The 27,226-nt window shown below is 39.0% G+C and overlaps 1 protein-coding gene across 1 annotated transcript in view; it reads right to left on the reverse strand.

Moving 5' to 3' along the window:
• Positions 1-27,226, reverse strand: part of fn1a (fibronectin 1a) — a 62,474-nt gene that overhangs the window by 10,613 nt on the left and 24,635 nt on the right. The window contains exons 13-40 of the mRNA XM_057852695.1: positions 25,866-25,987; positions 25,405-25,573; positions 25,141-25,326; positions 24,914-25,042; positions 24,749-24,838; positions 24,472-24,666; positions 21,330-21,608; positions 20,980-21,243; positions 20,816-20,910; positions 18,541-18,709; positions 18,379-18,465; positions 16,413-16,604; positions 15,179-15,451; positions 14,980-15,094; positions 11,876-11,952; positions 11,697-11,786; positions 11,248-11,514; positions 11,050-11,166; positions 5,509-5,673; positions 5,255-5,410; positions 4,964-5,077; positions 4,611-4,880; positions 4,316-4,527; positions 3,062-3,149; positions 743-925; positions 579-668; positions 316-507; positions 35-124 (exon numbers count right to left, since the gene is read on the reverse strand). Coding sequence (XP_057708678.1) covers positions 35-124; positions 316-507; positions 579-668; positions 743-925; positions 3,062-3,149; positions 4,316-4,527; positions 4,611-4,880; positions 4,964-5,077; positions 5,255-5,410; positions 5,509-5,673; positions 11,050-11,166; positions 11,248-11,514; positions 11,697-11,786; positions 11,876-11,952; positions 14,980-15,094; positions 15,179-15,451; positions 16,413-16,604; positions 18,379-18,465; positions 18,541-18,709; positions 20,816-20,910; positions 20,980-21,243; positions 21,330-21,608; positions 24,472-24,666; positions 24,749-24,838; positions 24,914-25,042; positions 25,141-25,326; positions 25,405-25,573; positions 25,866-25,987 — 4,476 coding nt within the window. The remainder of the gene's footprint in view (positions 1-34; positions 125-315; positions 508-578; positions 669-742; positions 926-3,061; positions 3,150-4,315; positions 4,528-4,610; positions 4,881-4,963; positions 5,078-5,254; positions 5,411-5,508; positions 5,674-11,049; positions 11,167-11,247; positions 11,515-11,696; positions 11,787-11,875; positions 11,953-14,979; positions 15,095-15,178; positions 15,452-16,412; positions 16,605-18,378; positions 18,466-18,540; positions 18,710-20,815; positions 20,911-20,979; positions 21,244-21,329; positions 21,609-24,471; positions 24,667-24,748; positions 24,839-24,913; positions 25,043-25,140; positions 25,327-25,404; positions 25,574-25,865; positions 25,988-27,226) is intronic.

The following is a 27,226-nucleotide window of genomic DNA, read 5'->3' on the forward strand; positions in this document are numbered from 1 at the left end:
TGCGGTACGCCATTGAGGTAAGTTTTGTACTTACTGGTTCTGGCTTTGCCTGAGAGAGGTATGCTTCTCAAAGTATTTTGCAGGGCAACAATCTTGATGACATATTCTGTTGCTGGTTTCAGACCTGTGAAATAATTATATTTAAGTCAAACTGTTACAATCCTTCTTTTAACTAATTGACAGCGATTGATGTCCAATCCGTTTGAACTGGGAGGAGCTAGCAGCGATAGAACGTTTGGAATCATTTGCTACCAACCCTTCCCGGTTCAAATGGGACGTCAATCATTGTTGAAGAAGACTTTATTTCCAACTCACCATTGATTATGGCATAAGTCTGGCTCGAATGGGGCCTGGGGACAACTTCTTGAGGCAACCCGCCGACTTGCTCATAGGTTACGTAATAGCCGGTAACCCCTGGACTGCGGGATCGCTCCCATGAAAAGGATATGCTGGTAGGGTTTAGTAAATTAAACTGCAGATTGGTAGGAGGGCTGAGAACTGGCTTGGCTGAAGAAGATGAGAATAATTAGACTCTCCAATTGCATTCTTGATTGAAGCTAATGAACAGTAATGCTAACCTGTTGAAGCGGTGAGTGTTAGCGGAGCACTTCGGCCATTTCCTTTTAGTGTGTAGAGGTTGATTTTATAAGTGGTACCAGGTTCCAGCCCTGTTGTGTATACACAAAGGCACATGATGCAACAATTGTGTACTTTTTGAGTGCTGTTTGTCATATCAGCATACCTGTGAGGGTATATGAGCGCGAGTTGCCGCTAATGCTCCTCTGAATAGGTGTGAAGCTAGTAGAAGAAGTGGGAGTGGCCTCAAGCAGGAAGCCCGAGACTACATCCGTCTTGGAGCGCCAGGTTAGACTAATGGAAGTGTCGTTAACGTCAGAGATGCGCACGCGGCGAGGGGGGCTGATGTCTTGGTGTGATGAAAAAAATATATAAGGTCAGGAATGATTTATGGCAATGTTTCTGCATAGACTTAATAATGATATTGACGGCCTTCAAGTAGGGGGCCATCCTACACTCCGCTTCGTCGGTCGAAGTCGGTCGCAGTTATTCTCCAACGCCGGATTTAAGTTGAAAAAGTACGAAAGCTGTACCGCATACAAACAGGAAGGATTGTCTGAGGAGTGATTTGTCCGAGGATTCAAAGTAATTATTATATTTTTCGTACCATGCATGCATTTTGAAACGTGAAAAAAAATCAATGGGAGAAATTAACCGCTAAGGCATTGGCGTCATAATTCGCAATATTTACGGAAAATAAATGCTAACTGCCCGTTGTTTTTTTTTTTTTTTGCTTTTAGCCAAGAATCGAGACTCTTTTACATCCATATCTATACAGAATTCAGGGATTTAGGCATTTATTCCCAAAAATTTCAATGTAAAAAGCACTTTGTTTTGATAAGGCGCCGCCACAGTGGCTGAGAACTTGCAGCACATCTGACATATCTACGTAAAATAAATGCTAACTGCCTGGTTCTTTGCTCTTTTAACAAAGATTCGAGACTGTTTTACGTCCATATCTTTCAAGAATTTAGGGATTTAATCATTTATTTCCCAAAATTTAAACGTAAAAAGCTCATTGTTGTGATAAGGCGGCGCAACAGTGGCTTACAGACGAGCAGCACATTCGAAATATTTACGTAAAATAAATGCTAACTGCCCGGTTCTTTGCTCTTTTAACAAAGATTCGAGACTATTTTACGTCCATATGTGTAAAGAACTTAGGGATTTAAGCATTTATTCCAAAAAAATCTTCAACGTAAAAAGCTTTTTGTTGTCATAAGGCAACGCCACAGTGGCTTAAAGACTAACAGCACATTCGACATATTTACTAGAGCTGGGAATCTTTGAGCACCTAACGATTCGATTACGATTACGATTCAGGGGCTCCGATTCGATTATAAAACGATTATTGATGCACCCCCGTCTGTTTTTTTTTTTTTTTAAATAAATATATGTTTTGTACATTAATTCCAAAATTGTTCAAAAATCCTCTCAGGCTAAACCAAACTACTATTTCAGTATCAAGTTAGCATACAACAGTAAACAAATATACAAAAATAACAGTAAATAAAATACATCCCCCATTCTGTATCAGCAGCTTTAAACTACATTCAATTAATTTAATGTTGTGAATCAACTGTTACAGTTGTTAAAATTGCTCCCGTTATTCCATAATTTCCCTTCTGTCTACTTTTGTCAAAGTTTTAAAACTATTTCATCATTTAAAGATAGGTTCAAGACAAGATTCTGCCGATTTAGGAGCCTTTTAGATAATAAGTTAATTAGGTTTGCTCCAACAGAGCCTTCTAGAGAAGTCACTGCTTTAGTACTGCTTTAAAATGGCGGCTATTTACTAATGCCGGAAAGTCTATCATTTTGCATCTCGGTTCAATAATATTTGTTCTAACACCGCCTTCGTCTGTCATTTTGCATCTAATTCTACATATATATGATATCTACTGTAGCCGTATGTTTGTAGCAACTAGCAACTGGGCGTTGTTTGTTGCGGCTGTCGGCCGCAGTCAGGTATGATTGTTTTTTTTTTTTATCTATCGGCATGAGTTGAACATGATATTTACTCTCGGTCCGTTCCTCATTGCGCCTCCCAAAGACCGCGCTGACTGTGTTTTACTTCCGTTTTACCTGGTATAATTCAATAATCGAAATTTGGATGTTTGTGAATCGTTCTCGAATCTTCCACGGCCGAATCACGAATAATCTAAGAATCGGAAATGTCGCACGCCTCTAATATTTACGTAAAATAAATGCTAACAGCCCCTTTTTTATTGCTTTTAACCAAGAATCGAGACTATTTTACGTCCATATCTATAAAGAATTCAGGGATTTAAGCATTTATTCACAAGAATTTTCAACGTAAAAAGCTCTTTGTCTGTGTTTCCACTCGGTCAGCTTTGACAGAGATAGGCCCCCTATTAATCGGCCCCGCACCCCGTGTCCCGTCAATATCACTATGAAGTCTATAGGTTTCTGCTACAAAACGATTCTCCTTCTCCAGTGCTTATTTGTATGATTCAAAACTCACTCTCCAGTGTGGTAACCTCTCCTTGGACTGGCCTACTGGTCAAGGAGTTCTTCAAGGCATGAACATGAACGTCATAAGTAGTTGAAACCTAGAAGATAATAGAAATAGTAACAGAACGGTCAAATTAGACACTGTAATAAATGGAATATGACTTTGAACTAGATTAATTTCCAATAGGACTGTAACAGACGAGTATTTTTGATAGCTGACAAATCACTTATGATTGTTGCAATTAGTCGACTAATTGGCTCCATCACATGTATGTATAAACATTTTTTTTACTCTGACGTCCATTGCAACCCAATACTATGCGCTAAAAAATTTTGAAGTATGAATAATATATAACTATGCAACTGTATCATTTTCCAAAGCAAAAGCAGACGTTTACAAATATCATATTTTGTATAGTTACAAAGATTGTCAGTCAGCTTTCATTGAGGACTACAGAAATCAGAATCAATGTACATATACTGTATATGTACAGTGGGGAGAACAAGTATTTGATACACTGCCAATGGGTTTTCCCATTGACTGTGTATCAAATACTTGTTCTCCCCAATGTATTTATATATATTTTTTAAATTTTAATACTTCTTTTCATTGCAAAAATATAACTAAAATAAATACAAAACAGGTTATGTACTGTTTTTTTAATTAATTTTTGTCATTTTAATATAAAGTGAAAAGAAACAAACACAATTTTAAAAATTAAAATACATAATTTTCTTGAATGTGCATAAACAAATGTTTTTTTTCCTGTACTAATTACCTGCCAATTATAAAAATATAAATCCAAACACATTATTTATTGTTTTATTTAAAAATAAAAAGAATAAATAAAGATAAGAACTAGACAATACATTTTTTTTGTTTTTTATATTTTCAAAATAATTAAAAATAATAGTAATATTAAATGAATAAAAATATTGAGGACAGGAAAAATCTAAGAACATTTACTGTTAGTAGGCTAAAAGAGGATTTTTATGTGAACAATGTCGCTAAACGAGTATCAAGCTAGTTTCCTAGTTTAAAAATCTAATTCTTGTCTAATGTTCTACTTTTCACTAATTTAGATATGATACTTATCCATTCAAACATCCAGTTTTCTACTCTTAACTCATTCACTGCCATTGACAGCGATCGACGTCGAATCCGTTTTCAATGAGCTCCCAGTGAAAATGGATTCGATGTCGATCGACGTCAACGGCAGTAATAAACAGTAACTCATTAAAACTTTCAATATGAGAAATTTACCATAAGTCCATTGATGTGTGCCTTTGTTGTGTCTGGAGCTAAATTAATCTCCTTGGTGGGTCCGCTCTTATTTTTCGGGTTTACAACAACACGGTAGCCCGTGAGGCGTGTCTGGCCGGTTAGCCTGTTTTCTTGACCCGGCACGGCCCAGTGCATCGTGAAGGATGTAGGTCCGACCTGAGAGAACTGCAGGTTGGTGGGGGGTGACAGCCCTGAGTTGAAAAAGTGGCAAAATAGTTTCAGGTGAAGCCACAAGAAAATTTCTACAAGAACGCAAATAAATATGATTTCAAACCTGTAGTTTGAGTTCCAACCAGTGCTGTGCTGGCCGTGTCATCATGCAGGGCGATGACTTTCACGGTATATTCAGTTCCTGGCTGCAAGCCATAAATAACGGCCGACTCGGCATCTCCTTGAGGGGATGGGCGTAGCTCTCTTTCGCCCTCCTCAGAGCTGGAATATAAGACACGATAAGCCGTGACAATTCCGTCGGGACTCTCCCATGTGATCCGTAGAGAGGTGGAGTCAACATCCGAGAAGTTCAGGTCCTTGGGACGGTCTACATCTAAAGATATGGGAACATTTTCAATAGGCCAAGTAGAAGGAAAATGGTGGTTATTAAAAAAATAATAATAGGAAAATCCTTACTTGTCAGAGCGCTCACCACCAGAGGTAAACTCTCTCCATCTTGTCCGAGAGCGTAAACACTAAAAGTGTACTCTACTGTCGGCATCAAGCCGGAGAAAGTCATTTCTGTTTGGTCTGTATATGGAAAAGCGAGTGAAAAAAGATTAGAAGCAGAAAAGAAAGCAAAAATGATTTCCACTGAAGTATGTGTCATTATACTATTTGAAAAAACTTTACGTTAGTCAAGTTTTCCATCAAAACTTGGTTGACTTGAAATTTCATGCTCAACCAACATCATTTTTTATAGTGTACCTGGAGCCACGACTTCAGTGAAAGAGGAACCCTGTCCATTTCTGGGGACTCCGGTCACTCTGTACCCCTTGATTGGACCCTGTGCAGGGCTCCATCTCACGGTGACGCTGTTGTCGTTAACGTCCATCACCTTCATGTCAGAAGGAGAGTCAACTCCTGGAAAAATAGATTAAAATGTCAAAAGGAAACATGAACGCAGCTTTTATTTTTCGGTTGTGACAACATATGTATAAAAATCGTGTTTGTGGGTGTACCTGTCTTATGTGTGACATAGATGGGAATGCTAGAAGCAGGGCTGTCTCCTCTGCCAGTTACGGCATAGACGGTGATAGTGTAGTCAGTACCGGGCTGCAGGTTCGGGATTGTGACAGTGGACTGAGAGCCAGGAACGGTGAATTCTTTGGGATTGCTGTGGCCTCCTGAAGAAAGAGACAATCAGTGATGAGAAGACTAGTATAAGAAATGAACTCATTTATTATCAGTGAAAGCAACAGACTGGCAGTTTTAAAGGAGATTATAGGAATTAGCGGTGCACGATATCCATTTTTTAAACCGATATCAATATCGATAACTTCCTGCTCCTCAAAGTCGATACCGATACGATAACCGATAATGTATTAATATATTTGTATATTCACCTGAATTTTTGAACACCTGTAGGTCAAAAATACTAGTGGTGGATTCAGCATAGATTTGCCTTTGACCTAACCAGAATTTTCATGATGACATGAACATTTTTATAATGAACAAAACAAAGACAAGAACAGTTTTGACTTCAAATAAAGCGTAAGCCTGTCGCAATATGCAATAATTCCATTTATCGCGCGATAAATAAAAATGAAGGCGGTAAGTTTTCCGCTGCGATTTATAGCCTCGCGTGCACGTGCATGCGCGCGTGCGGCAGACGTGCTGTTAAAAGTTCGGATTCCTCGTTACCAACTGCGTAAAATGCATCTTCGTTCCAGGTACGGCAAAAACTAGCGCCGGAGCCAATCGTTCCCATTATATCCTATTGTTCAACGTATACCGGCCGCGTCAGTCCTCCGGAGTGACTGTGGACCATCTACGGCGCGCCAGTGTTGTTGACGTGTGGGCGCTCCCGTCAGGAGTGACATTTCACGCGGGGCGGCTATATTTCGGCACAGCGCCGGATATTTACAACGAAGTCCGCCAAAACATTGTTACCGACTTGGCTGCTACGAACAACCTCGCTTTGACAACGAACAGCTGAATGACATTAAGAGCGCTGTGCTTCTCGTCCTGTTTATGAAAGTGGATTGTAATATGCTGGTGTTGTGTAGTAATGACCAGACGTGACTTCAGCGGCGCTTGCTAACTTTTTTAATGAGCGCACCGACTAGATATCATGAAATGGCAAACTAGATGTGCTACGTGCCATGCCTATGGCTACGTGATCCCAGATTGATTATGGGACACGTAGTCCATATACTACATCGATGAATTCTAAACTGTCATGATTGAATGGAAGTTAAGACGGCCAAATCAATCCATACCAGTGACTATAGATAATGTTGCAAATATTGTTAATTCAGTACGTGACACAGATGGATTCGGACCACAAATAGGATGTCTTGCTCATGTAGTAAACCTAGCTGCTAAGAGAGCTGTAGCAATCAACAGTGTGCACTGCCTCACTTTACAAACAGTAAATATTGTTCTCAGCACTTTTATACAATTTTTTTTCAGATCAGTAAGTAAGTAAGTAAGTAAGTAAGCACATAAATATTATGCACTAAAATGCATGTTTATATGATGGCAATTTAATTTTTGCTCGTTAGCATAAAAAAAAAAAAAAGAAACAAAAAATATAATTTTTTTTTTTTTTTTACAGAGCATTAAATGTATTGAATCGGTTCGAAAATCGTGTCCCCCGTATCAAAAATCGTACCGAACCATGACTTAACTGTATCGTTGCATCCCTATGGAACACCCTTGCAGAAGCTATGACGGGAAAATTTTTCATTTGCCTAAATGCTTAAGTTATTAAGTGCAATTTTTTTTTTTTTTTTTAAACACATTTTATTTATTCTGTGTTTCTGTGCGGGATCAGTATTGTTGTTTTTTACTTAAGAGGCATGGTCTATTGTTTTTAGTTGTGATTTCTTAAAAAGTATTTTTGAATTTAAGAGTAAATATCGCGTTTAAATGGGTGTACTTGATCTATTAATATATACTGTATTCTCACTGTGTTATTGTAAATTGGTTAAAAAAAAATTGGGGGGGCGCAATAATATCGCATATCGCAATAATTTATGAGAATAATTATCGCACACTAAAATTTGTTATCGCGACAGGCCTAATAAAGCGCCCATATTTATTTTTTCAAATAAATATAGTTTGAGTCAATCACAATCAGTCAATGTGATTGACTATGTGTTCCCCTGAACAATAAGCACTGAACTAAAACAAACATAAACCCAACAGGTATTGTGCTTTGTCAGCAGATAAAACTTTTGGTCTAACAGGAGAGGAGACTTTTGTGGTTTTGGCCCATGAAAAAACTTTCTTAACAAGGGGATTATAGGACAGCACCTATCCATAACCAAAAGACCTCTTAAGAACTTAACACTGTAAAATGCAAACATTTGCTAATTCCCATAGTAAGGTTGATCACTCAGTGATGGAAAAATACGGCCTCTAGAACAGTAACAAAACTTTGCATACTGGCAAAACAGTAGTGGAAATAAATGCACATGTCCCAATCCACCAACACCATGCCAAAAACATTATACAGTATATTATCGGGCCTATTAATAATGTTATTAGATCTATTGGGATGACGGCATAATCCCTATTATTGGACCGATAATTATCGAACCGATAATTATCGTGCACCTCTAATAGGAATTACAGTTTTTCACTAAATAAAAGCAATATTCCAAACATTTTGGCAAAGTATAACTTCAGCATGTTTCCATAAAAGGCTGATTTTTTAAAAAGCCTTGTAATTCTTGTGAAATTTCATCTCGCAGGATTTTACTGAAGGAAGATAGATGCCCAAAACCTGTCACGTGTGGAGAAGTGATCATGTGACTGGGTACGTCACATCCTGTGGCACATGAATTTGATAAGTGTTTCCATTGCGCTCTGGTGATGCAATTTATTATAGAAACTATGAAAAACCTAACTCCACATAAAATCGGAAAAACTTTTTAAAGATATTTATTTCCAAATTCAGGCGTTTCCATTTAGTGGTGTGAAAAAATATCGAAATGGTGATATATTGTGATACTTTGTGTCCCAAAAGGTTATCGATATGCTCCTGCCAAGAATCGAGATATCGTTTTAAAAAGGTGTCAATGTAAAAAAAATAAATAAATAAAAATGAACCAGAAAGTTGCTACCAAAATCATCCACCATAATAGTGTCGCAGGTAACTCTGCATTGACGGTGCATGACGCCCAATCCATTTAGACTGGGAACGTTCATTCGAAACCAGAGTATTCAGTCATTCTGTCCGATTTTCGGGGCATTTACAGGTCACTTGCAGTTCATTTTAGGGATTTTACAGGTCATGTCCTCTTGAGTTTGAGTCACTGCCTATTCATTTGGGTAATTCCCAGGTCACTTCCTGTTCTGTAACTCAAAATAAACAGGAAGTGACCCATAAAACACTCCAAAATCAACAGGAAGTAACTGAATATCAACAGGTAAATGACCTTAAATGGCCCAATATTACCTCATTGCCTGGCATTGGCAGCCACTGACGGCCATAGACGTTCAATCCGTTTGACAACATTCGTTCATTTGCTGCCATCCCTCTCACTTCAAACGGATTGGATGTCTACTAGTGATAAACTCTATCTAATTCACAGCAGAAGCTTGTTTTTCTGCTTATTAGTTGTGTGTAGAATATCTTAGAATTATTTCCTGACCAATGTATTGATAATCGTTGTATCGCCCAATCGTCAGATCATCGTTATCGTGAGCTTTATATCGCAAATGTATCGTATCGTGAGGTACCAAGAGGTTCCCACTCCTATTTCCATTACACTGTTTTTCATTTCGAAATATTGTTTTGGGACTTCCTAGAAAAGACAGACAAAAACTCAAAACAAGTTTTCTATGATTATTCTAAGTCATATACATCCTCAAATTAAATAGCAAAACATCAATGACAAATAAAATCTTATGCGGTCTAAATACAGTGGCGCAAATAAGTATTTAGTCAACCACTAATTGTGCAAGTTCTCCCACTTGAAAATATTAGAGTGGCCTGTATTTGTCAACATGGGTAAACCTCAACCATGAGAGACAGAATGTGGAGAAAAAACAGAAAATCACATTGTTTGATTTTTAAAGAATTTATTTGCAAATCATGGTGGAAAATAAGTATTTGGTCAATGCCAAAAGTAAATCTCAATACTTTGTTATGTACCCTTTGTTGGCAATATAAGAGGCCAAACGTTTTCTGTAACTCTTCACAAGCTTTTCACACACTGTTGCTGGTATTTTGGCCCATTCCTCTTTGCAGACATCCTCCAGAGCAGTGATGTTTTGGGGCTGTGGTTGGGCAACACGGACTTTCAACTCCCTCCACAGATTTTCTATGGGGTTGAGATCTGGAGACTGGCTAGGCCACTCCAGGACCTTGAAATGCTTGCCCTGGCTGTGTGTTTGGGATCATTGTCATGCTGAAAGACCCAGCCACGTCTCATCTTCAATGCCCTTGCTGATGGAAGGAGATTTTCACTCAAAATCTCTCGATACATGGCCCCATTCATTCTTTTCTTTACACAGATCAGTTGTCCTGGTCCCTTTGCAAAAAAAACAGCCCCAAAGCATGATGTTTCCACCCCCATGCTTCACAGTGGGTATGGTGTTCTTCAGTATTCTTTCTCCTCCAAACACAAGAACCTGTGTTTCTACCAAAAAGGTCTATTTTGGTTTCATCTGACCATAACACATTCTCGAAGTCCTCTTCTGGATCATCCAAATGCTCTCTAACGAACCGCAGACGGGCCTGGACATGTACTGGCTTCAGCAGGGGGACACGTCTAGCAGTGCAGGATTTGAGTCCCTGGCTACGCATTGTGTTACTGATAGTAGCCTTTGTTACTGTGGTCCCAGCTCTCTGTAGGTCATTCACGAGGTCCCCCCGTGTGGTTCTGGGATTTTTGCTCACCGTTCTTGTTATCATTTTGACACCACGGGATGAGAGCTTGCATGGAGCCCCAGATCGAGGGAGATTATCAGTGGTCTTGTATGTCTTCCATTTTCTAATAATTGCTCCCACCGTTGATTTCTTTACACCAAGCGTGCAGATTCCGTCTTCCCAGCCTGGTGCAGGTCTACAATTTTGTCTCTGGTGTCCTTCGACAGCTCTTTGGTCTTGGCCATAGTGGAGTTTAGACTGTGACTGACTGAGTTGTGGACAAGTGTCTTTTATACCAATAATGAGTTAAAACAGGTGCCATTAATACAGGTAACGAGTGGAGCCTCGTTAGACCTCGTTAGAAGACGTTAGACCTCTTTGACAGCCAGAAATCTTGCTTGTTGGTAAGTGACCAAATACTTATTTTCCACTCTAATTTGGAAATAAATTCTTTCAAAATCAAATAATGTGATTTTCTGTTTTTTTTCCCCCACATTCTGTCGCTCATGGTTGAGGTTTACCCATGTTGACAATTACAGGCCTCTCTAATCTTTTCAAGTAGGAGAACTTGCACAATTGGTGGTTGACTAAATACTTATTTGCGCCACTGTATAAACGTATATCCCCTTCTTTGTGCTCTCAGTCCCGAAATACAAAGTAAAAACCAAAATTGCTCTACCTGTCTCGCCATGAGTGATCCTGTAGTAGCGCACAGTGACAGGAGGGGCATCCCATCGGATAGTGATGCTGGTGGGGGTGGATTCTAGAACCTCCAGGTCTGTTGGAGCATCAGAGACTAGACAAAAACCACAAAAGCAATTCAATCAAAACATTAACCATTATCTTGTTTTCATATGAGAACAAGATGATTTCATACTTGTCTTCTGATTGCCACTAAGCGGCAAGCTCTCCTGTGTCCCACTAACTGCGTAAATGTTAACCAGGTAATCAGTATCTGGAGCCAGTCCTGTCAAAGTGAAGTGATTCCTGGATGGGGGTAGCCTCTCATCTTTGGTTCTTCCACCGCTTGCCATCTGGTAACGGATGCGATAGCCCGTGATTTTGCTTTGGGGAGCCAGCCAGTGAATGGTGAAGGAGGTGGTGAAAATCTCAGAGAAACTCAGAGCAACTGGTGAATCCAGGGCTAAAGAAGGTTAGGTGATGCAAAAAAGTTCCAATGTTATAATCCTTCCTTTAACTCATTGACTGTGATCAACATCTAATCTATTTGAACAAGGAGATGCTGGCATTGAATGGATTGGACGTCAATCGCTGTCAATGGCAACTAATAAGTTACTTGTTAGAAGCAGCCCAACTAAAACTCACTGGTTTTATGGGTCCCGACAAGTGGCGAGCTCTCCCTCTGCTCATAAACGCACACCACGCTGATCAGATACTCAGTGTTTGGCAGCAAATCTACCCAAAATAGAAAACAATGTTTGGAAAAAATACAATCCAATGTGCTTGCAAGTTGCTGTATAATTATTGTTTTTATTCCAACTTACTCTTCAGCACAACATTGTTCATTGTGCCATCGACACTGGTTTCAGTCAGTTCATCGTCAAAGTCAATGGGATGGTACCTAAAAAAAGGACAGAGGTGTCAAACTCATCTTTATCGTGGGTTACATTCTAGTTATTGTTTCCTTCGGATGGCCATTGTATCTGCTAATTAGTTCAGCAATAGTTAATCAACTAAAGGACTAAATGATCATTTTTCATTTGTACTTCTTATATTTATTTACATTTAAATAATAAAAATCAAAAGTGGAAAAAGTAAATATTTATTTCGTTTTGTAACTTTATTTTAAAAGGAAAAAACTTTAAATATTGTCTTTTTTGCATTTGTTTTAGTGCTGTCAAATTTTTCGCGTTAACGGGCATTAATTAAATTTTTAAATTAATCACGTTAAAATATTGTACACAATTAACGCATGCACGGAATGACCCTTTCATGCATTGCCTCAAACAGTTTACAATGATGCTGTTTTAGCACATTGAGAGCGAATAGGCAGAGAAATGCGAGTGGACACGGGTGTTCATTGAACCGCGCCTTTTATTGGCTTAAGCTTTGGCAACTCTTTCCCAACAACTACAAGTATTGTGTCGAACGATGTGGGGAAGAATGACAGGAGACTATCTTTTTCTTAACACGCTTGATTGAACACAACGCAGAACATACTGTATACCATTTGCAGCCACCACTGACAGTCATGGTTGCCCAACTTCCCATCATGCATTTGGGCAAAACAGTTAAGCTGTTACAGTAACATTTTGTGAAAGCACAACTAAAATAATTTTCCTATTTTTCACAGGAAACGATCATTTTCTTAACACACTTAATTGAACACAACGCAGAACATACTGTATACCATTTGAAGCCACCACTGACAGTCATGGTTGCCCAACTTCCCATCATGCATTTGGGCGGAACAGTTAAGTCGCTACAGTATCATTTACTGAAAGCACAACAAAAATAATATTCCTATCTCTCAAAAAAAAAAAAAATGCTCACAAAAAGAAGAGCGCTCAATGCAAAGAGAACTGGCATTCCCAATTAAAATAGCTATGCAAAATACACATAAAACTTACTAAACTTTGCCTTGGCTAGATCTCTAATTAATTTGAAACTCGCCATTGACACCTTGTGGTGTATTTCAATCACTACCTTACGTAGTTAAAGACACTGTGGAGGAACGGCAGGGAGCCTGATGTGACGTCACCGCTCGGCGATGTCAACAATGGCGAGCTATTAGTTTATTTTTTGATTGAAAATTTTACAAATTTTATTAAAATGAAAACATTAACAGGGGTTTTAGTATAAAATTACTATAACTTAATGTATTGTTATAATAAACAAATACAGTACTTATGTACAGTATGTTGAATGTTTATGTCCGTCTTGTGTCTTATCTTTCCATTCCAACAATAATTTACAGAAAAATATGGCACATTTTAGAGATGGTTTGAATTGCGATCAATTTACGATTAATTAATTTTTAAGCTGTGATTAAGGCGATCAAAATTTTTAATTGTTTGACAGCCCTAATTTTTTTTAATGCATTTTTATTGTTTTTGCATTTATTAATTAGAAAAACCTAAAAGGAAATAACTGTAAATAGTCTCTATTTTTAATATTTAGAAATTATCCTTTATTTATCACAAAAATATTTTAACAGAAAGAAATAATGAATAATCTCTGATTTCTGTAGTCCTTGTTCTTTCAACGAGGACTGCAGAAATTTTAATTTCAATTTTGCCAAAAACATGAAGTTAATTAACATAATTTACTTCTGACTGTCTTTTGACAGCAATAAGGCTCGATCCATCTATAGCTGTCAAGGACAGCCAATAAGTTATTTTATGAAATACCATTAAAGCCGTTAGAACAGTAGGAAGTTTGCTGATCCGTTTCCTTAGCTCCAGTGTTGTAAATGGTAATATGCCGTTATTACTGTACACGTATATAGGCACATGCCGGTTATCGGTTTCAAGGTTTACCATGGTATTAAAATGTCACGGTTTCAAAACCACCAAAATTTTCCGTCATACCGTAGTACGGTATTAGCTATTTTTTATTTCCCAAAAATGCAGCAAGAAATACGTGCCTTGGAGCGGCAGTGCTCACCCCTCCCCCTCTGATTATTGCTCTCTCCTATGTCTGTTAGTGACACTTCTCTGTCACTGTACTGTAAAGTAGACACAATGGCTGAACGTGGTGAAACCCTACCTGAGCTTTTACCTCCTCAAAAAAAGACAAAAGTCGCTAGTATGGGAATACTTCGGCTACCGAAAAGAAACAGATAGCCACGGCTTAAAGGAGGAAGGACAGCAAGACCTCCAACATGATTTCACATTTACGTGACCATCATCCGTCACCTTACACAAAATTTAAGGTAAATAAACGCTGTCATGAACGTTTGCCACCAGCTACGAGAGTTCACTCCAGCGTGTTTAGTGTGTCTAGCGATGGTAAAACAAATACTATAACGTAAGCTTGTTAACGAGGCAGATAACGCGGTTAGTTAGCATGCCAAGATAGCTAACTAGTTTCCTCTCTACCATTAGCCTACTTTTGTAAAGTCTTCCACCAATGCAAACATCTGTTCAAAATAAAATTTTCATAACACACCCTGAGCTGTTTTTTCTCTCTCCGGCGACTTTCTGTTTTGAGAGAGGGTAAGTGTCAGTGTGTGTATAATGTGTAAATAATTATACGAGTCGTACACACGCGCTTTGTCAATTTTATCTAAAATATTTCAGTTATTCATTTTTTTGTTCTTTTATTTATTTTAACATTATATTCAGGCTGGTGTTCTAATTTACAAATATGTTGTGAAAAATTGTAAAAATCCTGTCCAATAGAAAAAAGTTTCTTTTGTTTTTTTGACCCATACATCTCAAAATAACACATTTTATAGCTATAATTGCAATACCGTGATACCGTGAAACAGCAGTATTTTTGCTTAAGGTTAAATACCCTACAAATCTCGTACTGGCACATGCCTAGCGGGTAATGTAAAAACAGTTTACTTTTGAAGCAACTCTGGTTTGTCTATCACCGCCAATGGCAGCCAATCAATTAAGCACATCGAGCATATTGTTCAAACCTAATGAGGAAGTTGTTGATGTCAGCCATGTTGGGGACATGTGGTGAGACCCATGTGACTTCAATAAAATCTGGGCCAACTTGGCCAAAGCCCAGATCAGTAGGGGCCGGTACAGCTATGGAAAACAGAGAAGACACAAATCTTGTAGTGGCTGAGATGAAGTTAAATCCATAAAAAGTGTTCTGTGTTATTTCCTTACAAGTCTGTTGTGTGACCACGGTGGGTTCGCTTTCCCCATTTTCTGTTACAGTGATCACACTAATGTCATATTCGATACCAGGTTCCAACCCGTAGACTGTATAATGTCCGGTTGTTGGCATAACCGTGTCTTGGTAAAAGGGTACGCTTTCGCCCGCCGCAACCACTGTGATCCTGTAACCAGTGATGGCTGTGGAATTGAGCGGAGACCAGCGGAGACTGATAGTGGTGTCACTAACGTCGTCGAAGCTGAGGTCAGTCAACTGTGGGACCGCTGTTGTTTTTATGGGGGGATAAGACACCAAAAAACACCAGACAAACAGAATATAGATTCGAGAAAAGGAGAATCACGAGGGACAGAAAGTGGAGACAAAAGGTGAGAGCCATTAGTAGTATCGTGGGATATGTAGTCAACATATCACACCAATAGTGTTAATTTTGTAGACTATACTGGACTGTCTCAGAAAATTAGAATACACAATATTCTAATTTTCTGAGACAGTCCTGTATATTGTTCTATGTAAAGGACGTCAGCCAAGGTCGGCCCCCCACATTTTTACCACGCCAAATCTGGTCCCCTTTGCAAAAAGTTTGGACACCCCTGCTTTAAATGGTGGATTAATGTACAGGACTGTCTCAGAAAATTAGAATATTGTGTATTCTAATTTTCTGAGACAGTCCAGTACAGTGCTTAAATTTATTAGATCACCTTTTAAAGTATCTTCAGAATAGGAAAATTTCAGCACACAGAAATACTATCATAATTACAGTGGGGAGAACAAGTATTTGATACACTGCCAATGTGTTTTCCCATTGGTAGTGTATCAAATACTTGCAATGGGTTTCCCCCTTGGCAGTGTATCAAATACTTGTTCTCCCCACTGTATTTACCTTACATTTGGGTGGTGGTCTAGTAAATTTGTTCAGCACAATATATCCGCACATCATTAAACGTTTACCAGTGGAGCATCTCCACTGAAAGCATTCAATCTGCACAATCAACATTAGTCTGAAAAAGCTTTGTTACTGTTTGGCATTGTTGTTATTGGAACTCTAGTTAGTTTAGAATTAATTGTTGAAGGTTAATGCCAAATATTAACTTTCAACTTGATACTACAAAAGCTTTGCTTGACAGTGGGAAGTAAAATGACAAAAATAACACATTTTTAAAATAGTCACAATTGGTGTAGTTTCTCCGACTTCCATATGACATAGTCTGCACAACCAAAACTGACCTGGAGTAATGGTAGTTGATATTGGTGGACTCTCCATGTCATGCTTTACTGTAAAAACACTGATGTTGTACTCCACTCCAGGACTGAGGTTCTCAAGGGTGCAAGAGTTTTCTCCAGCCTGCACAAACTCCTCCACGCTGTTTCCTTGCTGCCCATTGGTGGGAGCACAGGTTACTCTATAGCCAGTGATGTCTACAGGCGGAAGTAGTTGAGAGAAAGACACAGTGGTTTAACAACATAAGTAGCGTTGGGAATCGAGCATTGATGAAATCCGGGACTAACACTCCGATTCTCCCGGGACCGTTGGAATTTTTCAATTTTGATTCCAAGTTTCGATGCCCTGACCGCCGACCGAAAAAAATAGTTGCTGAACAACACGAAAAAGAAGCCAAATGAAGTGTGTGTTTGTGCCAAATGAAGTGTGTGTTTGTGCATTCCAACTTGACTTCAATAGTAGACACTGTGCGGTTCGTCTCAAGTTTGGCTCAACTTCACAAAGAAAAATGACCAGTCAGCTCAGTGCAACATTCGCAACACAGCTATATCATGCAAAGGTAACTGCACGACCAATATGATTAAACACCTCCGGCTAAATGAAATACAAGTGCCGAGTAGTGCATAGCTGAGTGCCATGTATTTGACACGCTGCGCCGGTCCTCTAACCACTCAGAACTAGGTAGGTAAAACAATAAATTACGTCTGTCTTCTGCTGCCCCCGTGACCCAACCCCAGATTAAGTGGTAGATGATGGATGGATGAATGGATGGCTAAAAGGACGGACGGATGGATGTAATAGTACGAGAATAAGTCGTATTATTACATTGGGCTAATGTAGCTATATAAGCAGCTAGGTACTTTACGCAGTGCGTTGCCGCCTCCGTTAAAATCAACAGTATTAAAAGCATGTTTTGTTTTAGAATCGTTTTTACAAATAATGAAAGCCTTATTATTTTGGCTCATCTACATCAAATTATAATCAATAGAAGAATTTATACTACTGCTATGTCGTAGCTCCCAGCTAAGGTACAGGTATGTAAAGTGCGTAGCGGTTCACAGCTAGCTTACCCTTACGTAATATTTGCGACTTTTTCTCGTAGCAATAGCACGACTAATCTCGTAGTCCTTTTTTAAAATTTATTAATTTGGCCTTAATACTCCGTAGTATCAACGTGCATCATTAAGGTTTTTTTTTCACATACTTTTACTACAGTGATACGTGACATTTATTTATCTACTCTGATGTGAGCACCATCCACCAGCGGTTTTGTCTGAGGACCCTGCTGCATGGTGGTGGAACGAAATAAAGATTTATCCTTTTCTGTCAGCTCTAGCTTTCTCATATTTATGCATTTAAATGTCATCTACACCCAGTGAACGTGCATTCTCCACTGCGAGAGACACTATCTGTCCAGAACGCTCACGCCTACTGCCTGAGAAGGCAGCTATGATCATTTTCCTCAACAAAAATTGTTTCTGATTTTATACTGTACCCGCTGCTAATCTGGACTGGGTTTTACAAGTTGTTTTATTGTTTGTTTGTTTCATACTCTGCACCAGGTTAGCCCATTAGTGGGAGCTGCAGCATAAGACATTCTAAAACATAGGCATAAGAATATGTGTAAATGTTTTCTCCGTGAGCTTTTGAAAAATAAACATCTTTGTGAAACTGGACTCCTGTGGAAAGAAACGTCATCATATTCAATTTCAAAGACTGATATTTGTATACAAGTTAAAAGTAGCCCTGTGAGAAATTCATAGCAAAGTTAATTGAAAGTTCATATAATTTAAAATGTAATCGAGAAGTTATGAAACTAATATAAACTATGTAATTTTTTTAGCCTAGCTATTAAAAGCCTCGGAATCGAGAATCATTTGGAACCGGAATCGGAACCGTTCAAATTCAAATTATATCCAACCCTAAACATAAGCTTCTCCTTTCGAAATATTTGTGGGTACTTGTGTGTACCTGGTGTACTCGCTCCATTCCACTGGACAGTAATATCTCCAGTGCCCGAATCGGAGTCCAAATGGAGTTCGGTGGGAGGTGAAAGAGCTGAAGTCAAGAGAAGTCCAATAAATGCTACAGTAAAGAAAGAACAAAGTATCACATTTAGTGTTTTCCACTCACGTGTGACGACACGACGTGTGATGGGGCTTCCTTGCTCTTGGCCGTTAACTACTGGTTGCACACTGTAGGTATATTCCACTCCGGGAGTCAGTCCGGATACGTAAATACTTCCTGAGTCCGAGGTTACGTCTCGAGGGGCTTCGCCGCCCTGACTGGGACGCACTGTCAACTGAGATAAATGAACGCGTGGTCAGCACGGCACAGAAGAGCAGCAGACATGGGTTAGTATACAGGAGGCAAAGGTTAGAGGTTGATGTTTTCCCAAGAATGATGACGAAGTGCAGAGCATTCTCATCCTTCGTGTGACATATTTGGATCAATCTGACCGTTCTCAGAGGTTTGTAGTTCCCCTGTTACTAAGGCATTGATTCTCTAGGGCTGGGCAATGTGGCCCAAAAAAGAATCATGATTAAAACATGATCATGATTGAGCTCAATTATTATCACAATTTTTTTTTCATTTGTAATTTAAAACATTCTGCATTAAAAACATAAGTGACTGGTAGTAGTGCATTTTTTTATTTACATATGAAGAAAATATTCACAGAAAATTAGCAAAACTGACTGAACAATTTTCACGGTTATTATTACTTTATGTGAAACAGTAGACACGAAATTACAAACATACACATTTTATAATGAATGAAATCAATGAATGAAATAAAGATGGGAAAATATATTAACTATACCCATTCAACAAATTTTAAAAGGAAGGCATTGTGGGGCTTTTAGAATTGTAGAATTGAACTGAAGTATTGTAGCCAGAAGTAGAAAGCATGGCTGAGACGTGTTTTTGGCAACGTGTGTTGATATAACATACATAGACCATGTGCCTGTAAGTGTTATATTTTTGTCCGTGGCGGAAGACACTCAGATGACTTGAAGTTCCGCTCTGAGACCCCCGATTTGGCCAAATTTTAAAAATTGGCCTATATGCATGTGTGATCCATTATTGGAAAGCTTAAAATTTCAATTTTCTGGGGGAAGAAACATTTTGAACAGGAGGGCAGTTAAGATTTTTTTTTTGTTTTTTAAACCACTAAACCCTAATTGGAGGTTAGAGCATGAGAGCGCATAATTAAAGACGCCATGATTTTAACGACATATTATCACGTACTTACCTCTTTTCGATCCAAAAACTCCATGTAGCATGTACAGCCAGACTTTTGGGGATTTTATGGGTGAAACATGGTAATATAACAAGGGTCGTGACGCAGAACTCGCAGAGATCAAGAAGTGGTCAAGATTTTCTTTATCATATATTTACCCTTTTAAACGTTTTTTTTTTTTCTTTTCAATTTTTCATTATTTGGATTGATTATTTATCATCTAAAATATTGGGGAAAATGCGACAGTAACAAAAAAAAAATACAATTAAGCGATAGTTAGGAGGTAGATATGCGTGACTTATTTACAGACACTATTTTTTTCATTAATTTGTTTAAAAGTTTAAAATATGCGAGTAAATAATTTTTTTAAGTCATTTTTTAAAAAACTAAATATTAGACATCCATTCATGATTCTGAGCTAAAAATTACAGACATTTCAAATAATAAATATCTAAATACTTACCTTCCCTTTATGGCTGGGTTGAAACTAAAGCGGTTGCGCGATGTCTGTAAACGGGGGTCACCAGGGTAAAACGGACAAATTAAAAATAGTTTGGGGGTTTAATGCACCATTAATCTGCTATGGCAGTATATAGACATATTGCTCTATCAAACAAAACCTTCTTTTGGCTTAAAATACAGCAGTTTACTTTAAAGAGGGGTGCAAGAGCCTTGTCTGTGTTTTCCGCCACATGAACGTGCCCGAGGCGTTTGTGTGTGAATATCCATAGCAAAGCAATAGTAATTTTCATTAGCGCTTGAATGGCATCTTATATTGTATCTTAGCATTAAGCTATTGTGCGAAAAACAAAAATGATTTTGTATTAGAGTACACAATATTTGTAGTTTTCTTTATTATGTGCATTTATCTTTACAGTTGACCTCATTTGGAATGTGATCAACCATCTGAAAACGATCAATATTGGACCTTTTTTGAAGGACTTTTCTAAATCTGCTAAACTAATCAGATTGCATTTGCGCATACTTATGGTCAAATATGTCATGACTGATCACCGAGATCGACCTATATTTTTTCCAAACGTCAATCTCAATCTTTAAACCACTCAATTTAAACAAGCCATAACTGACATATAAACTGTTCCATGACTACGCTTCTATATCAAAATACTCTTAAATCCCAACTAAGTCACTCATAAAAGCATATACCTTGTATCCGACTTTGGGTACTGGAGTCCAAGAGATAATAATAGAGGTGTCAGTAACATCAGTGCTGAAATGGGGGGCATTACCCATTGGTGGATCTACAAATACAAATAAAGTTTGGCTTATTGTTCCTGTCACAAAAACAAAGGGTCGTCCACAGTACTCACTTGTGGTAAACACAGCTGTCTCTCCTTCACTTAGTGTATTGTCTTGCTCAGAATGCAGTGTAGCAGTGTACATTGTATCCGGCTTCAGGTTGAGGAGGGTATACTCAGTAAGCCGGGCAGGTAGTCGTAGCTGCTTTGGGTTCGAGCCCTCTACAGTGAGAAAGAGCCGGTACCCTGTAATTTTGGCTCGAGGAGCATACCACAGAATCACAGCGCTGTCCTCTGTCACGTTGGAGAAGTGGATATCTGTTGGGGCATCGGGTTCTGAAAAAAAGACATGTGTTAGGGTTTAACCAATCCAATTCAAATGGATTGGACGTCTGTGGCACAAAGACAGCCCCCATACTCACTTGTGATATGCTCTCCAATAAGCGGTATGCTCTCCTCTCCATTGTGGATCGTGTAGATATTAAAGCGATACTGTGTTCCAGGCTGGAGGTGAGTCACTTCAACGTATGAATTTTGGCTGACGGGAAGAGTCATCTCTCTCTGAGGAGAACCAGATTCGTCCACTGGGACCACAGTGACCCGGTAACCTGAGACGTCGCCGGCTGGCCCAGACCAGGTCAGAACTATTTTCTTATCTGACACCTCGTAAAACTGCAGGTCTGTTGGGGAGGTTACTTCCTCTGTGGACAGGGAAAAGACACCTGGTATTAAGTTGTTTCTTTAACAAGACAAGACCAAAAAGGGGTTGTAAAATGAACCCGATATCCTTCCATTCCTTGATAAAATCTTCTTGGAACCTTGCTTGCGCAAATACAAGCTCAAAAGTTTTAATCTAATTAAGTTAATGGCTCTAAACAATAAGCAAATGTAATAAAATAAAACGCCCCCATTTGTCCACTTGGCATTTGTGCATCTGTCATAACAGATTGAGATAAACGCTTAGTTCCAAACAAGGCAGTGCACTCTCAACCTGGTTCCACATCTTTATTCTATCACACAGGTTATGCAAACACATCCATACAAACGCAGTTCAAGCATCTGCTCCAACGGGCCAACCACATGTTGGACCTGGCAGAGTGGAAAGTTTTACATAGTTGGAGTCAATCAGAATAAAAGCGCGCCAGCTGTGAACTCTGTGACATCACTTTCCGTTAGAAAACTATTTTAATTTACTGAATTAAGTATAGGAAATATAAATAATAAAGGTGGCTGGAGGGTGTCCAAATTCAGACATAAATAGGTCATGAAATTTGGCTGCCACTGACATCTAATGCATTCGAATTGGGAGGGGCTGGAAATTACCATAATTTTCGGACTATAAGCCGCTACTTTTTTCCTTCATTTTGAATCCTGCGGTTTATAGTCCAGTGTGGCTTATTAGTTGATTTATTTGAGTTAATAGGTAACACTTTATTTGACAGTGGCGTCATAAGACCGTCATAATTATGACATTAAAACTATCATAGGCATTATTGAATGCTTATAACAGATGTCATAAAGTGTCATCCGGCAAATCACCGTATTTTCCGGACTATAAATCGCAGTTTTTTTTTATAGTTTGGCTGGGGGTGCGACTTATACTCTAAAGCGACTTATGTGTGAAATTATTAACACTTTATTATATCATTTCACATGTTTTTTGGTGTTTTGGAATGACACTGATGGTTTGGTAAACTTGTTAGCATGTTCTTTATGATATAGTTATCTGAATACTGTAACTCTTAATAGCTATGTTACGTTAGCATAACACATTCGCATTTCGTTGTTCTTGCATCATGTAACATTATCATACTGCACACTTATTCAGTATGTTGTTCTCTACTGTACTTTTATTTTAAATTGGCTTTCAAGATGACATATCTGTTCTATGTGTTGGAATTTATCAAATAAATTTCCCCCAAAAATGCGACTTATACTCCGGTGCGACTTATATAAGTTTTTTTCCTCTCCGTTTGGGCATTTTATGGCTGGTACGACTTATATTCAGGTGCGACTTATAGTCTGAAAAATACGGTATGTCACTTGATTGTTATTTACATCTGCAGCGCTGCAATGCATGCTAGAAGACATGTTGGACAACAACAGTGTTGACAGCAGGTAGCAGCAGAGGTCGACTGTCTCCCCCAAGAGAGCCGTGATGGCCAAATGAAGCTTCTTGAAGCAATGAAGCTTTGCAGCCAATTGGTTCACAAAGCTTCATGGTGGTTCATTTGGTCTTATGACAATCGTATGATGCCGCTGTCAAAGTGTTACCGGTTAATATCTTTTCGTGTAACTATCCCATAATACAGTAAGGACAGCTGTTGCTTATAGTTCAGTCCGGCTTATCTATGAACAAATGTTGTTTTCGTGTCATATTTGGTGGGTGGAGGCTTATAGTCATGTGCGCCTTATAGTGCGAAAATTATTGTAATCATCACTTCAAAAATGGAAGTATTCTCATATTTGCAAATGGAAAGATTGGGATTACTTTTGTGCAGACACTTTTGCTGTGTAAAGAGAAGTTATCTCACTTTGCTAAGTTCACAGCTTCAAAATAATTTTGATGGCTTGCTAGCTTGTAATAAGAGGATATGTCATGTTACCAATGCAAAACCAGATGCCCTACTTTGTTGCTCCTAATTTTGGTACACAAGTCCGACTCCACGTTGGAGCCACACTCTGAATTTCTTAGGCTAGGTTTATACCACAGGTATTAATGCACAATTCCTATTTTTTGGCATTTCTGTTTGTTTTTGTTTGCGTGCCCGTTCTGATTGCCTTTGTAATACGCAGTGCGAGATGCGCTGAGTAAACTGACCTGCATGTGCAGGAGCATCAAAACAAATCACTACACATGACACACACACATATACGGACAGTTTGCCCCAATTCCCAGCCGTGTAAGCAATCATGAAATATTGTTCATTTGGAGCAGGGAGAAAACCGAGCATTATCAAGCTTATCCTCAACTCGTTTTATTTTTTTTTAAAGACTGTTAAGCCTGCCCCTTCCCCAAAAGCCGCGTTTAAGCTAGGCGCTAACGCTAATACACAGTTGCAACGCTACCGTAGCGCCCTGTCGCTATCGCTCTTTGCTGACGTAATTGCTGCATGAATTCTGATTTGGGGGACTTCACAGTTAGGACCGCAGCCACATTCTGGAAAAATGTGGCCCATATTTTAACCACACACAAAAGTGACCTAAGGAACAATCTGTAATTGGGAATTAAATGTTGCGTTCTGTATTGAACCAATATGGAATATATATGAATAGATACACTTCTATGCATTTTAGGAGTTTTCGGGATGTCCCTTTTTTCTTCTGCCTGTACAGCTTTGGACACGAGGGGGGGCGTCCCGTATTTCTATTCTTGAAAGGTGGCAACCCTACCTAGATTGGTTTTGAAATAGTCCATTATGCTTATGCGACTTTTCCCATTTAGACCGTCAAGTGAATGCCTCACTCGAGTCGTAAAAACACGGAAAAATCGGATTCTTGCACTAAGACCTGCGATATAAACCTTAGTGATTTTCATGTCATTTTTGATAGTTGCACACATACCTGACAGTGGATCTCCAGCAGTGTTAACTTGTACAAAAACAGGCTCGCTCTCTAAACTGTCCTCCACTGCGTAGATGCTAATGTTGTACAGTTTCCCAGGACGAAGGTCACTCAGTGTCACAGATGTTGCCGTGTCAGGGAGAGTCAGCTCAGTGCTTTCACCTTCAACAGATGGGGTGTAGACGACACGATAGCCTGTACAAAAGACAAAAGTATAGTATATTGTGTAGGTGTAGTGGGAGGACTGAATACGTCTGTGAGTGAAAAACTGACATACCAGTGATGGGAGCCAGTGGTTTCTCCCAGGTAATTACGATCGAAGTTTCTCCAATATCCTCCACTTCATGTTCTGTGGGGGCATCAGGAGCTGGAACATGGAACAAATGCAGGTGTTTCATTATATACTGCAATACTTAAAGACACACTGCAAGCATGCACGCACCTGTGGTTTGTGAAGTAGAAAGAATGAGGTTGTCCTCTCCAGCATCTGTCACCTCGTAGACATTAACTGTGTACTTTCTTCCAGGTAAAAGCTCATTAATGTTTACTGATGTAGCTGTACGCGGCAAGTCTGAACAAAATATACATAAACAAAAGTTGGTTTAAGATGTCGTTAAAAGTTTCTGTGATGTATTTACAGTTGAATAGGAGGAGAATTGCAGTACTGACCTACAACTACAGGTTCCCCGGTGCTCTGTCCTTGCTCATTGAGTTCATACTCAACTCTAAAACCAGAAACTGTGTCGGAAGCTGAGACCCAAGAGATGACAAAGCTGCTGGAAGTAATTTCTGTCACAGACTCTGAGGTGTCCACCACAGGTGGAGGTAGGGTGGTCTCTCCTTGTGATGTAGCCACTATCACAAGGACATACAGATGAGTGTACAATGTTTTTAAAAAGATCTCATCAGTAAACCTGGCTTCTCTCAACTCACATGATCCATAATGTGTGGTGAAGTCAAAGCGTGTGATCTCCTGCCGTCCGAACCGTAACACGCTAATCAGCTGACCTTCATAGGTAATGCCCGGTTTAAGCCCGGAGATGGTGTAGGAATTAAGATGACCCGGGATGTTCACCTCCCTCCAAGCATGGTTACTATTTTTCTATGAAATAATCACAAATCGTCATACTATAATTCATCAGAATACATCTGTCTGTCCAAATTTATTTTAATAAAATAAATTCCATTGTCATTGAACTTGGTGTGGGGAAGCAGAAAAAGTTTATATCTTTTAGGCAATTGGCCAAGAAATGGCCTAAAATTTGTAAAAAAAGAAAAACATTATATAGAGCTGAGGAAAAAAATTGTTTCCATTTTGACCACCGTCTCGCCATCACCACGGGAACCAACCCCATTTATTGGGAATTCAGTTAAGCTAGTGTGTTCAAACTCACCACTCTCCATTTGAGGATGTATTGGGTAATATGGGCAGAAGGTGGGGCGTTCCATTGAATAGGGTGGGAGTTGGGTTGATTGCCAGATTCTGTGATAATCACCTGGACAGGACGCTGACCACCTATTGTGCAAGAGATTGCAGAAACAGACAATATAAAAAAACAAAAAGGTAGCATGAACTCAGAGGGTTAGCATAAAACAACTAGAAACTGCAATTTCAGGAGAAATTACTTTTGGTCTTTGCTGTGTGGAGATACAGATCTTAACCCCGCCCAGGTTAGTTTGGGGACAATTCGGCGACAATATCAGGTCACTTTCTGTTGATTTGGGGACATTTATGGGGCGTGGGCTGATCATTACAGGTCATTTGGAAACATTTGGAGGGCGTGGCCTTGTCATATCATTCATTTGAGAACATTTGGGGGGCGTGGCCTGATCATATGAGGTCATTTGGGAACATTTAGGGGCGTGGCCTGATCATATAAGGTCATTTGGGAACATTTTGGGGCGTGGCCTGATCATATCAAGTCATTTGGGGGCGTGTCCTATTGATATCTGGTTATTTCCTGTTGATTTAGGGACATTGTTTTTTTTGCCATTGAAAATGAATGGAAAAAAATTGGACGTCCATGGACGTCAATGGTATCGACTTACATAGGTGTTAATGGAATCCAAGTACATTGGCATCAATAATGAAAAAACATGATTAAATGCCATTTGAAATGAATGGGATGTTTGGACGTCCATGGACGTCAATAGCATCACCCTCCATAAGCGTCAATGCAATCGGGGACATTTGGGGTACACGTCCTATTGATATTTGGTCATTTCCTGTTGATTTGGGGACATTGTTTTTTTTTGCCATTGAAAATGAATGGGAGAAAATTTGGACGTCCATGGACGTTAATGGTATCAACTTACATAGGTGTCAATGGAATCTAAGTACCTACATTGGCATCAATAGAATGAAAAAACACGATGAAATGCTATTGGAAATGAATGGGAAGTTTGGACGTCCATGGACGTCAATGGCATCACCCTCCATAAGCGTCAATGCAAGCGGGGACATTTGGAGTATACGTTCTATTGATATCTGGTCATTTCCTGTTGATTTGGGGACATTGTTTTTTTTTTTTTGCCGTTGAAAATGAATTACCAGAAAACAATGATGTTTTAGTGCCAGTGAAAACAGTAGACGGCAAATCCATTTAAACTGGGAGGGGCTAGCAGCGCCAATGAGTTAATACTGTGCTCTAAAAATATTGAATAACTTCAACACAAAAGAGCACGTGAATCTCCTCTGCAAAAACGCCAAGAATTTCTTCCAGGAGAAAACTAAACTAGCACAGAACTGTCAGAT

Source organism: Corythoichthys intestinalis, chromosome 12, assembly GCF_030265065.1.
Source record: "Corythoichthys intestinalis isolate RoL2023-P3 chromosome 12, ASM3026506v1, whole genome shotgun sequence".
Classification (NCBI taxonomy): Eukaryota; Metazoa; Chordata; class Actinopteri; order Syngnathiformes; family Syngnathidae; genus Corythoichthys; species Corythoichthys intestinalis.